The 17,261-nt window shown below is 41.7% G+C and overlaps 1 protein-coding gene across 1 annotated transcript in view; it reads left to right on the top strand.

Annotated features, from left to right (window-relative positions):
- The first annotated feature begins 3,585 nt into the window (after positions 1-3,585).
- LOC138973604 (uncharacterized) overlaps positions 3,586-17,261 on the top strand; it is a 45,807-nt gene continuing 32,131 nt past the window's right edge. Inside the window, exon 1 of the mRNA XM_070346319.1 lies at positions 3,586-5,057. Coding sequence (XP_070202420.1) covers positions 4,022-5,057 — 1,036 coding nt within the window. The 5' untranslated portion in view covers positions 3,586-4,021. The remainder of the gene's footprint in view (positions 5,058-17,261) is intronic.

The following is a 17,261-nucleotide window of genomic DNA, read 5'->3' as shown; positions in this document are numbered from 1 at the left end:
TGTGTTGTACAGCTCTGGATGTGATACGGTGTTAGGTTTCAAGTAAACCGACATAATTGAAACATAGAGCTGCCAGCTTTGGAAGTGATACGGTGTTGGCTTAAGTAACCTGACACCCTTTGAAACATAGAGCTGCCAGTTTCGGAAGTAATACGGTGTTAGCTTAAGTAACCCGACACCCTATGGAACATAGAGCTGCCAGCTTTGGGAGTGATACGGTGTTAGGTTTCAAGTAACCCGACACTCTTTGAAACATAGAGCTGCCAGCTTTGGGAGTGATACGGCGTTAGCTTAAGTAACCCGACACCCTTTGGAGCATAGCGCTGCTAGCTTTGGGAGTGATACGGGTCGACGGAAGGACGCAGTGGCGGTCTGCTCTCTGAGGAGACGCTCACTCAGTCTGGCTCCGCGACTTAACAGTCAGTGTCGTAAGTAGAAGGCTTAGTAGGTAGCGGTGCCTGTGTCCCTGGCCAGGAACAGGACCAATACTGAACACCGTCGAAGTGACTCAGCAGCAGTGCAGTGTCATCTTCCGAGGGTAGCCTACCGCAGCGGTCTGACATCCTTCCCTGTAGTGTCTGTAAAATTTGTGAGGGTGCCCAGGTGTCTGACCAACACTGGGGGCTCATTGATTCGACAAAGTCTGGCGGCAGAACGAAGTTCAGGGGTGGATGTTGCAGTGAGTGCTGGGACGGGGCGGCGTGGGTGCATACTGGGAGTAGGAACAAGCGTCGGGACAAGCAAAAAGAGAATAAAATAAAAATAAATGCATAAAGAAGAAAAGAGAGAAGAAAAGAGAAAAAAAGAAGAAAGAAAAAAAAAATCAAGGAAAGTAACCGAACTTAACCCACACAAAGAGCGCCCTTTATTTGCCTATTTTAAGAACCGTTATTACACTTTCAATACTGTTGCACAGTGACGACAGCTAGTCCTCCTGCGCGGTAGCATTATATTTAACGCAGAATCATATACGTACAACTTTGGAAGCGATCTAATTATCTTTGTATCTCTTAAATCTCATGCCTTTAACTTGTATGGCTTGGAAAGTGTATTAGCAGGTGGTAATAGCAGTGCATCTTTTACATCAGACCAATATTATGTGCGCTCACTTGCACTGTTTTTTACAGTGATATGATCTGAAACCTTCGTCGTATAATAAGGCCGCGAGTAATAAAAGCATAACTTTGTGGAATGTCATTCGCCTTGTCGGTGTCGGTTTACTTTAACCCTAACACTGTGATACTCCTTAACTCCTCGTTCTACATGTTGTTTTTGTTAAACATTGTGCACAGCAAAATGAATAAATTAAACCAACATATAATGGGCCGAGCAGACTGGAACGGCTTAATGAGGAACAATACCACTGTGTGACCGTCAGACAGGGGGTGAGTGGGTAACCTCTTGTCACAGTTAAAAGCGAAAGAAACGCTAGAAGAAGCAGAAGTGTATAGTTACTTGTACATAGGTAATATTTGACGGGCGCAGTGGCGTGGTGGTAAGACGTCAGCCTCCTAATCTGGATGTTGTGAGTTCGAATCCCGGTCGCTGCCGCCTGGTGGGTTAAAGGTGGAGATTTTTCCGATCTCCCAGGTCAACTTATGTGCAGACCTGCTAGTGACTTAACCCCCTTCGTGTGTACACGCAAGCACAAGACCAAGTGCGCACGGAAAAGATCCTGTAATCCATGTCGGAGTTCGGTGGGTTATGGAAACACAAAAATACCCAGCATGCCTACCCAACGAAAGCGGAGTGAAGCTGAATATGCTCTCAGAGTAAAGTGTGGGGAACCCAAATGGGTAAACAAGCTCACACGTCACCAGAATTTCTGGAACGCTGAAGAAGAAGAAGAAGAAGAAGAAGAAAGTAATATATAAAGCACGAAAACACACGGACATATGCTGCGGTTCGCGCTTAATCAACTCTTATTAGTAATATAATTAATATAATGATAACGTTACACAGGGACAACAGCGGGTGTGTGAAAGACTTAAGTCCATGTGACTTAGCAAAAGTAGTAGTTAGACCGCACTGTGTTTCTGCGGCTTGACTTAAAGCGACAATAGCTTTAAGAAGTATCGGAAGTAACTCAATTAAGGCCTCCCAAGCTCAAATTTGACTTCGCGAATACTTTGCGAATTCTTGTAACCAAAATGTCAGTGCCAAAGCATTGTGCAGCGTGCTTCATGAAGTAGGCTTCCCGACGTCGACTTCGCGCAATTAATATGCTTAACCCAAAGCGTCAGTACGTGTGGTGATACCACTACTACGTATTTGAAGTGGTTCCGAATGTGATACTACTTTCTGAAGTGGTATATATAAGACTAGATGAATACCCGCTTCGCCGGGTACGGCTTCGCCGGGAAGAAGTCGAGCCGAATACCCGGCTGCGCCGGGGACCCGGCTGCGCCGGGTGTACGCCGGATTTGCCGGCGCACCGCACGAAGGAAGGGAGATAAACGCGCAAAACACTGGAGAAGAGTAAAAATAGTATAACGGGAATATGGATTGAGCGTTGTCGACAGTGACCTTCTAAAAATAGAAACGGGAATATGGATTGACCCCACAGGAAGGAAGGGAGATAAACGCTGAAAACACTGGAGAAGATGAGGTAGAGTTACTGGGAATGGATCCAGAGAAAAACCAAACTCGGTTCAGCGCTGCGCGCTGAGAGCACGTGTTGAAATATCTCATCGAGCAGGTTGTGTCCGGGGTGTAGCTGAATATGGCCACCAAATTTGAAACAGATCCATCGAGAACCTTGGGCGTGCATCGCGGACACACACACACACACACACACACACACACACACACACACACACACACACACACACACACACACACACACACACACACACACACACACACACACACACACAAGTCGTATATATATAGATGTAATAGTACTACTTGACAAGATACACACAAATATACCATGATTCCATTGATTCGGGACGCAGTTCCACCCATTACAGTGATATATGTACCATACATGTGATGCAATTGTTGAAAGTGATACCTATTTCTTAAAATGACACTGCATAACTTCGTATTGAAGTATGAACACCAACACAGCCCTGCGTCTGATAGGCCTGCCTATATTCCAACATATTACTCTGTTCAAGCAAAGCTACAACATGCACTAGGCTTCAAATCAACAACACTAACAACAACAACAACAACAACAACAACAACAACAAACACAACAACAACAACAACAACAAAACAGACATACAAAGCCTTTTCTATGTAGTGATCATACCTACCATGTTTTACCATTACAAGTTTAAAGACTGCTTCGGTTAGACTTGGATATCGTAACAATAGATAATAGGTTCCGAGACGAAAATACGGGGTGTCTTCTGCATTGCAGTGTTAATTATTGCAATGGAATAGTTCCAAATATTGTAGACTGCATTGTAATAGGCGGAGATACCTTAAACAAATACCAGACAAATTTTAAAGACGTCTGCATTGTTGTACTTATAACTACATTGGGACATCATAAGACGTGCTGACTATTATATGTCATGACAGAGCCCCCCCCCCCCCCCCCCCCCAACAAATATCAGACGAAAAGCATTAGCAGGGCGCGTATGACTGCAATGGAACACCATTACAATTGACAGACTACTACAACAGGCAAAAGGCGCCCGAACAAATCTCATTCGAAGAGGCATGTGTTTCTATAGTACTATGCAACGCTTTTAGAGCTGACGGACTGCATACCCGGGAATCGGGCTTACACCCGCGGAACTGTCGCTGGCACTGAAGGGGGCCGTTGTGTGGGCCTAGCGTGCGGTGTGACGCGCGTTGAAAGTGGCGGGTGAATTAACTGCTTGCTACTGCAGTATATGACAGACAGTCTGCGCTCAGACCGGGTAGGGGTGCATTGCAGACGTCCGCTTTGCTCTCACATGCCCCGAATGGCTTTGCCGTGAGGGCGTACAACTTGAATTTCTCTCTCACGCTCCACTCAGTGTTAGCAAGACTGTAGTCACCTCAGCACCGCCCACCCGAAAAGATGCGGGTGGTTTGTCGTGTGAGGCTACTGCTGCTGGTGCTGCTGCTGGCTGTGCAGCTACCCGAGGGGTCCACCCGGGAAATTCAAGCGGGTTCGGATGCTGCGGAGACTGGTCCTGATGACGACTTTTTCGGCTTCCTGACGTCAACCCTCTCTCCCCTGTCCTCCTACCTGTTCGGATCTACCAAAGAAGAGGAACCCAACGCCAAAGATCCAAATGGAAAGAGTGATGATGATAATGATAATAATAATGTCATCAATAAAATTGACGAAAATATAAGCGTGCCGCATCCACCGTTGGACGCAACCACACAAACCATTGACTCAGCAGAAAAAGAGACAGGGACAGAAACGAAGGAGGTTGTCAACACTGTGGAAGAACTCCCCGAGCCGCCTCCGCCAGGATCTGACTCTGCGGGAGAGAACGTTCCAAGGGCGGCGCACGAGATGCTGCGTGGCAGTGCAATGGTGCCAGACGATGCCAGACCTAAGGGAGATTTTCCAGAAGACTTGGCCCTCATCCCAGACCTTGTGGGGAAAAGTCTCGTGCCGGACAGTAAAGAAGGGGGTGTGCCGAAAGCCCACAGCGGGAAGAAAGGGAAGAAAGAACACGGAAAGAAGAAAGGACACGGAAAGAAGAAGGGAAAGAGGCACGAAAAGGGGAAGAATAAGAGGAAAGGAACAAAGAAGAACAACAAAAGCAATAGCACGCTACCAATAGATCCAGAAAGCAACGAAACTCGCAACCGGCTCAGCAAACTAGCTAAACCCACAGTTCCTAGACTACTAGGTATGGAAACCCCGCTTACGAGTTACAGCAGTGCCCGTCGAGGAAACTTTTCGGATTTCGTGTCCTTCGAACAAATTCTGCCTCTGTCTCTGGAAGCAAAGCCAAAGTATCTGGCGAAGAAAGCGGACACTACTTCGTTCAGCAACTTGAGTGACGTGGCGATGGCGGACAGACGTTACGGGCAGCCTGGGGCCACAGACATGGGGGATCTTTCTCGGTACATGATGGCCTGCGACAACTGCCTCGGTAAGTTACAAGAGAGAGAGAGAGAGAGAGAGAGAGAGAGAGAGAGAGAGAGAGAGAGAGAGAGAGGGGGGGGGGGGGGAGAGAGAGAGAGAGCGAGGAGAGAGAGGGGTCAGAGAGAGAGGGGGGATAGATGGGTGTGAGAGAGAGAGGGGGAGAGGGAGAGGGGGAGAGAGTGAGAGAGAGACCGAGAGAGTGGGACAGAGAAAGAGAGGGGGGAAGAGAGAGAAGGGATAGAGACAAAGAGAGAGAGAGAGAGAGAGAGAGAGAGAGAGAGAGAGAGAGAGAGAGAGAGAGAGGGAGAGAGACTGACAGAGACAGAGAAGAGAGGCAGAGACATGAATTATATTGTTACGAATATAATTGGATGGGACCCGATAGGCCACAATCCGAAGTCTTTCATTTCTTCCTTCCTTTCTTCCTTCCTTCCTTCCTTCCTTCCTTCCTTCCTTCTTTACTTCCTTTCTTCCTTCCTTCCTTCATTCCTTCCTTCCTTTCTTTTTTGTTTGTTTGTTTGCTTAACGCCCAGCCGACCACGAAGGGCCATATCAGGGCGGTGCTGCTTTGACATATAACGTGCGCCACACACAAGACAGAAGTCGCAGCACAGGCTTCATGTCTCACCCAGTCACATTATTCTGACACCGGACCAACCAGTCCTAGCACTAACCCCATAATGCCAGACGCCAGGCGGAGCAGCCACTAGATTGCCAATTTTAAAGTCTTAGGTATGACCCGGCCGGGGTTCGAACCCACGACCTCCCGATCACGGGGCGGACCCCTTACCACTAGGCCAACCGTGCCGGTCCTCCTTCCTTCCTTCCTTCCTTCCTTCCTTCCTTCCTTCCTTCCTTCCTTCCTTCCTTCCTTCCTTTTTTCCTTCCTTCCTTCCTTCCTTCCTTTTTTCCTTCCTTTCATCCTTAAGTCCTGCTTTGATTCAGGGTTTCGTAACACTTGTCATTTTTTTCCTGTTTGTCCTACTCAATTTCTCCTTTATTCAAACACATTGTGTGCATCAGGTTTTACTTTTCAACCTACTTTCAAATCCATTAATTAACATTTATTTTTTTACTCATGATACATGAGGATACATTCCTCCCTGCATACACTTTCGTGTCCGTCATCACAAAGCCGTCCAGACTTTTTATCAGAGATTACAAAAATACCCTCCCACTTTGACAAATACCTAAAAATAAACGGCATAGATGGTGTCTGTGCAGAGTTTTTGATTTGTTATGTCATCATTTATGTATTTATTTAGATGTTTATTTATCTATTTATTTATCTATTTATTTATTTATTCATTTATTTATTGGTAAATTTATTAGTTTTATGCATTTATTTATGTAAGATTTATCAATTTATTTATTTATCTATTAAATAAACATGTATTGATTCATTTGTGTATTCATTAATGTATATATTTATTCATTTAATCATTTATTCATTTATTTATTCATGTATTTGTTTATGTAAGATGTATTAATCTATTTATTCATCTATTTAATAATCATTTATTGATTCAATTCTATATTCATTAATGTCTTTATTTATTGATTTATTTGTTATGTATTCATAAATTATTATTTACCCCCCGCGGGTTAGGGGGAAGAATTTACCCGATGCTCCCCAGCATGTCGTAAGAGGCGACTAATGGATTCTGTTTCTCTTTTTACCCTTGTTAAGTGTTTCTTGTATAGAATATAGTCAATTTTTGTAAAGATTTTAGTCAAGCAGTATGTAAGAAATGTTAAGCCCTTTGTACTGGAAACTTGCATTCTCCCAGTAAGGTAATGCATTGTACTACGTTGCAAGCCCCTGGAGCAAATTTTTGATTAATGCTTTTGTGAACAAGAAACAATTGACAAGTGGCTCTATCCCATCTCCCCCCTTTCCCCGTCGCGATATAACCTTCGTGGTTGAAAACGACGTTAAACACCAAATAAAGAAAGATAAATTATTCATTGAATTGTTATTCATTAATTCATTTGGAGGGGGAGGGGGGAGTTGTAAAAAACACTGACAGCTGACTCAGGGAAAGCAAACCTTTCTCTGTTTCCGGGTATTGAACCTGCTACCAGCGATCAGCTAGTTTTCACACTAGAATTACCCTTACCCCTCCCCCACCCGCTTCCGCCTAACCCCCAATTTGATAAGGCCAAACAAAAAAAGTCTGTTTACGGTAACATAGGCAAAACAATAGGGTCGGTAGGTCGGGATTTTTTTTAATTTTTTTTTTCTTCTTCAAAAAAACCATATTTTTAAGTTATTTTGCAAAAAAACCAGACTTTTTTTTAATTTTTGTATTTGTTTTTCCCAAATGCCCCAAAAAAGTCTAGGGTCGCGCGAAAAAATAGGGTCGGTCGGGATACCGTAAACAGACTTTCGTTTGTTGATGGCCTAAGTACGTGACTGCCTCTTTGGTGAAATGATCCATATTTGTCAAGCAAATATTTACTCGGTAAATAATGAAGCATTTGTGAAAATCGCGAAGTAATCCAGCGAATAACCAGTTATCTCACCCCTTTGCCCGAAGGGATACTTCAGTAAAGACCTTCAGCTAATTACTTCACGAGTTTACACTGCCGTTGCACAAAGCATGCCAAAGCCAAAGGCTTATTTCAAGGACCATTTCGCTTAGATACCGAGTTTCCTCCCTCTCCTTCTCACCACTCATACCGCATAAAGAAAAGTTATCCATTGAAAACCTCATACGGTCGACGTATCAAGGTTTTCTACTGCAAACCTCATTAATAGTTAACCGTATCAGGAAAGGGTTTCCGGCCGATTGCAAAGCTCATCATTAATTAAATGTATCAACATTGTCCACTGAAAACCTCATTAATAGTTAACTGTATTAAGAAAGGGTTTCCGTCCCATTGCAAAGCTAATTATTAGTTAAACGTATCAAAGTTTTTAATTGCAAAGCTTATTAATAGTTAACCGTATCAAGAAAGGTTTTCCGTCCCATTACAAAGCTCATTATAAGTTAAACGTATCAAGGTGTTCCATTGCAAACCTCATTATTAGTTAAACGTGTCAAGGTTTTCCACTGCAAAGCTCATTATTAATTAAACGTGTCAAGGTTTTCCACTGCAAAGCTCATTATTAATTAAACGTATCAATGTGTTCCACTGCAAACCTCATTATTTGTTAAACATATCATGGTGTTCTATTACAAAGCTCATTGTAAGTTAAACGTATCAAGGTTTTCCATTGCAAAGATCATTATTAGTTAAACGTATCAAGGTTTTCCATTGCGAACCTCATTATTAGTTAAACGTATAAAGGTTTTCCATTGCAAAGCTCATTATTAGTTAAACGTATGAAGGTTTTCCATTGCGAACCTCATTATTAGTTAAACGTATCAAGAAAGATGTTCCGTCCCTTTTTTGCAAAGCTCATTATTTGTTAAACGTATCAAGGTTTTCCAATGCGAACCTCATTAGTAGTTAAAGGCACAGTAAGCCTCCCGTAAACCATCACAGAGCTCCCCGAGCGTCTACATACAGTACAAGCATACTTCCATTTGAACGCTCACCGAACGGGAACATCCTTGCTGCTTTCTGTCGAGCGTGATACATTTTCAAAGAATTTATTTTCGTGGACTTGCTCCTCTACAACAATGGCGCCTCGTTTTGGTGCTGGACGGCTGTTATGAATATTCAGTACCGGAAATCACGCCCGGCGAGTAAGCCTCCCGTAAACCATCACTGATACTGTCAGGCTTTTACACACAGTACAAACACCCTTCCATTTGAACGCTCTCCAAACGGGAACATTCTAGGTGCTCTACGTAAAAAGCGAGCAATTTTTAAAGAATTAATTTTGCAGATTGTCTCAAACACTTTTTGGACCCATCCTGAACTCAGGTCAAAAATGAGTTACTTCCCTTCGGGTCTCATTCTATCGATGTAAACTGGCCATAGCCGTGGATCGATGATTATCAGAATGTTTTTGGACCGTGGTGCGTTTTTGCGCTAGACCTAACTTTTAAAATCTAAATAATAAATTGACAGCTTGTTACACAAACATTCTCTAATCATAAAAGAATTATTTTTCATCAAGACAAGACCAGTGCAATTCGAAGTTGTGAAAGTTTGAAAAAAGAAAAGCCCGGAAGCAGGGTCACGCAAGGGTCGTAGCAGACGACGGTTTATGCATATCGCCGTTCTTCTCAATAGTCAAAAGTCATCGCTAGAGTTCTTATTATTAGCCGTTTGTTTCGTGCATAAAAACTTGCTTTTGTAGATAAGCTCACATCGAGTCGCATTCAAATGACTAACTGACGACTACATTGTGAAAAAAGGAAACTGGATCATTCGTGTTCACAATGGCTCAGGGGTAAGATAAACGCACGCAAAAATAAATTCTTTGACAATTGTTTGCTCTTTACGGAGGGCACCTCGGATGTTCTCAATCGGTGAGTGTTTAAATGAAAGGGTGTTTGTACTGTGTGTAAAAGCCTGACCGTATCTGTGATGGTTTACGGGAGGCTTACTGTGCCTTTAAACGTATCAAGAAAGGTTTTCCGTCCCTTTTTTTGCAAAGCTTATTATTAGTTAAACGTATCAAGGTTTCCCAATGCAAACCTCCTTATAAGTTACACGTATCAAGGTTTTCCAATGCAAATATCGTTATTAGTTAAACGTATCAAGGTTTTCTACTGCAAAACTCATTATTAGTTAAACGTATCAAGGCTTTCCACTGCAAAACTCATTATTAGTTCAACGTATCAATGCTTTCCACTGCAAAGCTCATTATTAGTTAAACGTAGCAATGTGTTCCATTGACAACCTCGTTTTTAGTTAAACGTATCAAGGTTTCCCACTGCACAGCTTATTATTAGTTAAACGAAGCAAGGTTTCCCATCGCACACCTTATTAGTATATTATGGGACTGGCCTCCCCCTCCCCCCCCCCAAAAAAAAAAGAGCCCCTAGCATATCAAGGTCTTCGTCTACATAGGCTGTTCCATAATTATTTAGAATCTCAGAAACGGAAACACATATCAACGATCTAACCAGGCCATTTTCTGGACCAATCCTTCCCCAGCCGACACCCAACCGGCCATCCTCTCAAATGTTCTCATTAAGGCCTGGGACCACTTGACATCAGCTATACTTGGTATGGCCCTCGTGAAGCCTCGGACAGAGTCTTCAGGAGTCTCTAACCGTGTTTCCGCGTCTATTTCTTAAAATCCGAGAACAGGCTGAACTAGCATGGGGATATGTCAAGAAAATAGGGTTGATGCAACCAGCAGCAGTGCTCCCTTTGGTGCCAAGAAATATGTTGTCGCAAAGGCAGTATACACAGGTGCGTTGTCATGTTACAGCATAAACCCTCGAATATTTGTGTTTGGACGGTGTTTGTGCCAAGCCTCGAATATTTTCGACCATTAGTGGTGAACACAGCAGTCAGACGTGACTGCATGCCTAGATCCTCAAGAGTCACAGTGTTCAAATACCTTGATCTAGCGACGAAAGATGCACAACATTTTTTAGGGCTTCTTGTTATTTGAACTTGGCAGGGGTTGGGTCACCTGGTTAAACACCCGAACAGACGACGGTTGTTTGGTTTCAGATTGGAACTAATTAACCCAGGTTTCGTCACCACTGACGATATTCCATGTTGATTTGGACAAGCCGTTGCTGATTGTTTTCAAGTATTGTCAGGCAACACTCTGCCCTATCCCTTTTTTTCCCATCACTGGGTTCATGTGGTACCCAACCAGCAAATCGCTTTGGGGCCATTAAATATTTGTACAGTATAGACCGGATGTATAAAACACCGGATGTATGAAAGTCTGGATGTATGAAAGGGGTAGGCAGGGTCCCGGCAGAAGCTACTCTTTGTTATTACTTAGAATTTTCCGGTTGTATGAAAATCGGATGTATAAAAGTCCGGTTGTATGAAAGCAAATCTCTGGTCCCGAGCAGCACAAATGCGTTGTTGCAAGACCGGTTGTAAGAAAACGAAAGTAGACCCAAGTCACCAAATGAGGATGCCCTGAAAACTTCCCCACCAACTGATTTTTATCCAGATTCTATAGCTGTCAACGAGTTGTTCTGTTTAATTTGTTTCTCCATTCAATCATTCTTTTTAACCTGTTACAAATTCGTCACGAAGACCCTTAAAAGCCCAGAAGGCATTTTTGTTACATTTATAACCAGAGACATTGGTCAAGGATGTGAATCAGTTGTTATCTTTTTGTTTTTTTATGTTTGTCACGTTTCAATATATCACTTAAGGTGATTATGAACCGGTTAATTACTACTAATTAACTAACCACACCACGATCCACTCTCGCAGTCATACAATTAAATAGAGTCAACAAAAGTATAAGTTTCAGACGCCTGTTTATGTATAAACTCTCCACCTCCCTCGAGCCTTCACTCAAAATATGTTCCTTTTACGTTCTCAACACGTAAAAAAACCAGTGTTCACTGACAAAATGCCAGTAGTATATAGAAAATTATAGTAACACGCTGAACCCGTGTAAATATAGTTAAATGCGAATGTTCTGTTCGAAAAGCTCTAGTTCGTGCAGGTGTCACACACCCCACGTTGTCACTACTCCAATGAAATCACAGATAAGAAAAAGACAACGGTGGTCAACGGGGTGCGTAAGACACGGTGCACTTAGCTTTCTTTCTGTATGCTGGTTAGCCGGTATGCTGGTTAGCCGGGTTGCTGGTTAGCCGGGTCGCTGGTTAGCCGGTTCGCTGGTTAGCCGGTTCGCTGGTTAGCCGGTCCGCTGGTTAGCCGGTCCGCTGGTTAGCGTAGCTTCAACAGGTCCCGCCAAAGTCAGCCGTGCAGATGTTACAGGAACGTAACGAAACGAAACGAAACGAAGGCTGCAAACAGAAAGCATCGGTGCACTAAACATGTCAGCTACCCCTCACCCACCACCTTTAAACATGTCATCTTTAAATATCTCATCGAGCACGTGGGCCTGCACAAAACGGACTTTTTACAACAACAAAACAGTCATTTTCCGTCCTTCTCTCCCTATCTGCAAAAACCATATACAGATTAGTATTTTAGCGTCACAGAGAGTAAATTATGCGCTAACCTGGAAAGAACAACAGAGAGTATTTCATTCCACAACACAGACTCATCAACAGCGTTAAATAATGATTTATTACCTCAAAAGCCTATGATTGTACTCTCAATGGAAGCAAAGTCCGCCTCCTCCCTGGAACAGCCTCTGTTCGTCAACAGTGACCAAAAACCTCCAGAACCCCTTGTCGAATCCTTATGCGAAAGCCATCGCCGACGAAGGAAAGTTGACGACTTGTCCTCAGCAAAGTACTGGCAGTGAGACAGGAAAAACTAGTGGAAGCTCCCCTAGAGTGCCGAATACAATATTCGGTGAAAAACCATCATACTCTAGAAACTGTGTATTAGATCCTTCCCCTTCTGCCGCTGGGTGTCAAGTGCCCCGTGCTTGTGTCTCTCTCAGACAACCTAGCCAATAACACGTGACTGACCTTGTCACAAAACCAGTCCAGCTATACACAATTCTGCCTCCCAAGCAGAAAAAAGACACGTGAGAAACTTAATCCCTGAAAATCCCGTGCGCGCTGTCAGCGAAAAACCGTCAGCCCTGTGACAGCAAAAACCCCCACTGTGAAACTCGTGCGCTACAAAACATCCGTGCTGATTGAGCACTGTCAGCAAACTCTGCTGTAGCCCAATATCACGTACAGGCGCTTTCTATCATAATCGACCAAGAACAGGCACTCCACTGAGTGACACTTTCTTGGTCTCTGTCACCCGATCGTGACAATGTTGTTGTATTTTATGTTGTTGTATTTTATTTTGTTGTATTTTATGTTGTTGTTTTTATGTTCTTGTTGTTGTTTTTATATTTAGTCAAGTTTTGACTAAATATTTTAACGTAGAGGGGGGAATCGAGACGAGGGTCGTGGTGTATGTGTGTGTGTCTGTCTGTCTGTCTGTCTGTCTGTCTGTCTGTGTGTGTGTGTAGAGCGATTCAGACCAAACTACTGGACCGATCTTTATGAAATTTTACATGAGAGTTCCTGGGATTGATATCCCCGAACGTTTTTTTCATTTTTGTGATAAATGTCTTTGATGACGTCATATCCGGCTTTTCGTGAAAGTTGAGGCGGCACTGTCACGCCCTCATTTTTCAACCAAATTGGTTGAAATTTTGGTCAAGTAATCTTCGACGAAGCCCGGACTTCGGTATTGCATTTCAGCTTGGTGGCTTAAAAATTAATTAATGACTTTGGTCATTAAAAATCGGAAAATTGTAAAAAAATATAAAAATTTATAAAACGATCCCAATTTACGTTCATCTTATTCTCCATCATTTTCTGATTCCAAAAACATATAAATATGTTATATTTGGATTAAAAACAAGCTCTGAAAATTAAATATATAAAGATTATTATCAAAATTAAATTGATTAAACACTTTCATCTTATTCCTTGTCGGTTCCTGATTCCAAAAACATATAGATATGATATGTTTGGATTAAAAACACGCTCAGAAAGTTAAAACAAAGAGAGGTACAGAAAAGCGTGCTATCCTTCTCAGCGCAACGAATACCCCGCTCTTCTTGTCAATTCCACGTGCACTGCCTTTGCCACGGGCGGTGGAGTGACGATGCTACGAGTATACGGTCTTGCTGCGTTCAGTTTCATTCTGTGAGTTGGACAGCTACTTGACTAAATATTGTATTTTCGCCTTACGCGACTTGTTATGTTCTTGTTGTTGTTGTTGATTTTATCCATTAAACTGATTTTATGTTTAACTCCATTAATAATCTGTTTTGTTTGTCTATTCAGTCATTTTAGCCTGTTATAAATTTGTCATGACTGAAGAGCCATAATAGCCCAGGAAGACATTTTTTGTACAATTAGAACCAGAGGCATTGGTCGTGGGTGTGACTCAGTTTTTTATATTTAGTCAAGTTTTGACTAAATATTTTAACATCGAGGGGGAATCGAAACGAGGGTCGTGGTGTATGTGCGTATGTGTGTGCGTGCGTGCGTGCGTGTGTGTGTGTGTGTGTGTGTGTGTGTGTGTGTGTGTGTAGAGCGATTCAGACTAAACTACTGGACCGATCTTTATGAAATTTGACATGAGAGTTCCTGGGTATGAAATGCCCGAACGTTTTTTTCATTTTTTTGATAAATGTCTTTGATGACGTCATATCGGGCTTTTCGTGAAAGTTGAGGCGGCACTGTCACGCCCTCATTTTTTAACCAAATTGGTTGAAATTTTGGTCAAGTAATCTTCGACGAAGCCCGGGGTTCGGTATTGCATTTCAGCTTGGTGGCTTAAAAATTAATTAATGACTTTGGTCATTAAAAATCGGAAAATTTAAAAAAAAATAAACATTTCTAAAACGATCCAAATTTACGTTTATCTTATTCTCCATCATTTGCTGATTCCAAAAACATATAAATATGTTATATTCGGATTAAAAACAAGCTCTGAAAATTAAATATATAAAAATTATTATCAAAATTAAATTGTCCAAATCAATTTAAAAACACTTTCATCTTATTCCTTGTCGGTTCCTGATTCCAAAAACATATAGATATGATATGTTTGGATTAAAAACACGCTCAGAAAGTTAAAACAAAGAGAGGTACAGAAAAGCGTGCTATCCTTCTTAGCGCAACTACTACCCCGCTCTTCTTGTCAATTTCACTGCCTTTGCCATGAGCGGTGGACTGACGATGCTACGAGTATACGGTCTTGCTGAAAAATGACAGCTACTTGACTAAATATTGTATTTTCGCCTTACGCGACTTGTTTTATGTTGTTGTTGTTGTTTTAATCCATTAAACTGGTTTTAAGTTTAACTCACTTTTTATATTTAGTCAAGTTTTGACTAAATATTTTAACATCGAGGGGGAATCGAAACGAGGGTCGTGGTGTATGTGCGTGTGTCTGTGTGTCTGTGTGTCTGTGTATCTGTGTGTCTGTGTGTGTGTGTGTGTGGGTGTGTGTAGAGCGATTCAGACTAAACTACTGGACCGATCTTTATGAAATTGGACATGAGAGTTCCTGGGTATGAAATCCCCGAACGTTTTTTTCATTTTTTTGATAAATGTCTTTGATGACGTCATATCCGGCTTTTCGTGAAAGTTGAGGCGGCACTGTCACGCCCTCATTTTTCAACCAAATTGGTTGAAATTTTGGTCAAGTAATCTTCGACAAAGCCCGGACTTCGGTATTGCATTTCAGCTTGGTGGCTTAAAAATTAATTAATGACTTTGGTCATTAAAAATCAGAAAATTGTAAAAAAAAATAACAATTTATAAAACGATCCAAATTTACGTTTATCTTATTCTCCATCATTTGCTGATTCCAAAAATATATAAAAATGTTATATTCGGATTAAAAACAAGCTCTGAAAATTAAATATATAAAAATTATTATCAAAATTAAATTGTCGAAATCAATTTAAAAACACTTTCATCTTATGCCTTGTCGGTTCCTGATTCCAAAAACATATAGATATGATATGTTTGGATTAAAAACACGCTCAGAAAGTTAAAACAAAGAGAGGTACAGAAAAGCGTGCTATCCTTTTTAGCGCAACTACTACCCCGCTCTTCTTGTCAATTTCACTGCCTTTGCCATGAGCGGTGGACTGACGATGCTACGAGTATACGGTCTTGCTGAAAAATGGCATTGCGTTCAGTTTCATTCTGTGAGTTCGACAGCTACTTGACTAAATATTGTATTTTCGCCTTACGCGACTTGTTTGTAATCAGTGCGCGCGCGTGTGTGTGTGTGTTATAAATGTGTGCGTTTTGGAGAGAGAGAGAGAGAGAGAGAGAGAGAGAGAGAGAGAGAGAGAGAGAGAGAGAGAGAGAGAGAGAGAGAGAGAGAGAACTCAGTAAATGTTATTTGCTACGCCAACGGTCATTACAAAGCTTCCACGACCAAAAACATTGTCAAAAGCGCAAAAGGGTTGTGGAGGGAACACACACAATACAGTTGAGCCACACACAAACACACACACACACACACACACACACACACACACACACACACACACACACACACACACACACGTGGGGGGCGGAGAGTGCACGGCCTTATGCAAAGCAGAACAGTTCCTTACACAAACAGTTGCTCTTTCTATCGGTTGTCCTGACTGTGTCAGTGTATGTAAGTACATGTACTTTTCCACTTGTTATTCACAAACCTTTTCTTCTAACAAGGATATGTATCAAAACATTTAAACATAAAAAAACAAATACAAATAAAACAAGTCGCGTAAGGCGAAAATACAATATTTAGTCAAGTAGCTGTCGAACTCACAGAATGAAACTGAACGCAACATTTGCCATTTTTCAGCAAGACCGTATACTCGTAGCATCGTCAGTCCACCGCTCATGGCAAAGGCAGTGAAATTGACAAGAAGAGCGGGGTAGTAGTTGCGCTAAGAAGGATAGCACGCTTTTCTGTACATCTCTTTGTTTTAACTTTCTGAGCGTGTTTTTAATCCAAATATATCATATCTATATGTTTTTTGAATCAGGAACCGACAAGGAATAAGATGAAAGTGTTTTTAAATTGATTTGGACAATTTAATTTTGATAATAATTTTTATATATTTAATTTTCAGAGCTTGTTTTTAATCCGAATATAACATATTTATATGATTTTGGAATCAGCAAATGATGGAGAATAAGATAAACGTAAATTTGGATCGTTTTATAAATTTTTATTTTTTTTTTACAATTTTCAGATTTTTAATGACCAAAGTCATTAATTAATTTTGAAGCCACCAAGCTGAAATGCAATACCGAAGTCCGGGCTTCGTCGAAGATTACTTGACCAAAATTTCAACCAATTTGGTTGAAAAATGAGGGCGTGACAGTGCCGCCTCAACTTTCACGAAAAGCCGGATATGACGTCATCAAAGACATTTATCAAAAAAATGAAAAAAACGTTCGGGGATTTCATACCCAGGAACTCTCATGTCAAATTTCATAAAGATCGGTCCAGTAGTTTAGTCTGAATCGCTCTACACACACACACAGACACACACACACACACACACGCACACACAGACACGCACACACACACGCACATACACCACGACCCTCGTTTCGATTCCCCCTCGATGTTAAAATATTTAGTCAAAACTTGACTAAATATAAAAAATATTTAGTCAAAACTTGACTAAATATAAAAATGATATGAAAAA

Source organism: Littorina saxatilis, linkage group LG8, assembly GCF_037325665.1.
Source record: "Littorina saxatilis isolate snail1 linkage group LG8, US_GU_Lsax_2.0, whole genome shotgun sequence".
Lineage (NCBI taxonomy): Eukaryota > Metazoa > Mollusca > Gastropoda > Littorinimorpha > Littorinidae > Littorina > Littorina saxatilis.
Note: the sequence above shows the minus strand (reverse complement) of the source record. Positions and strands in the feature narration are given on the sequence as shown.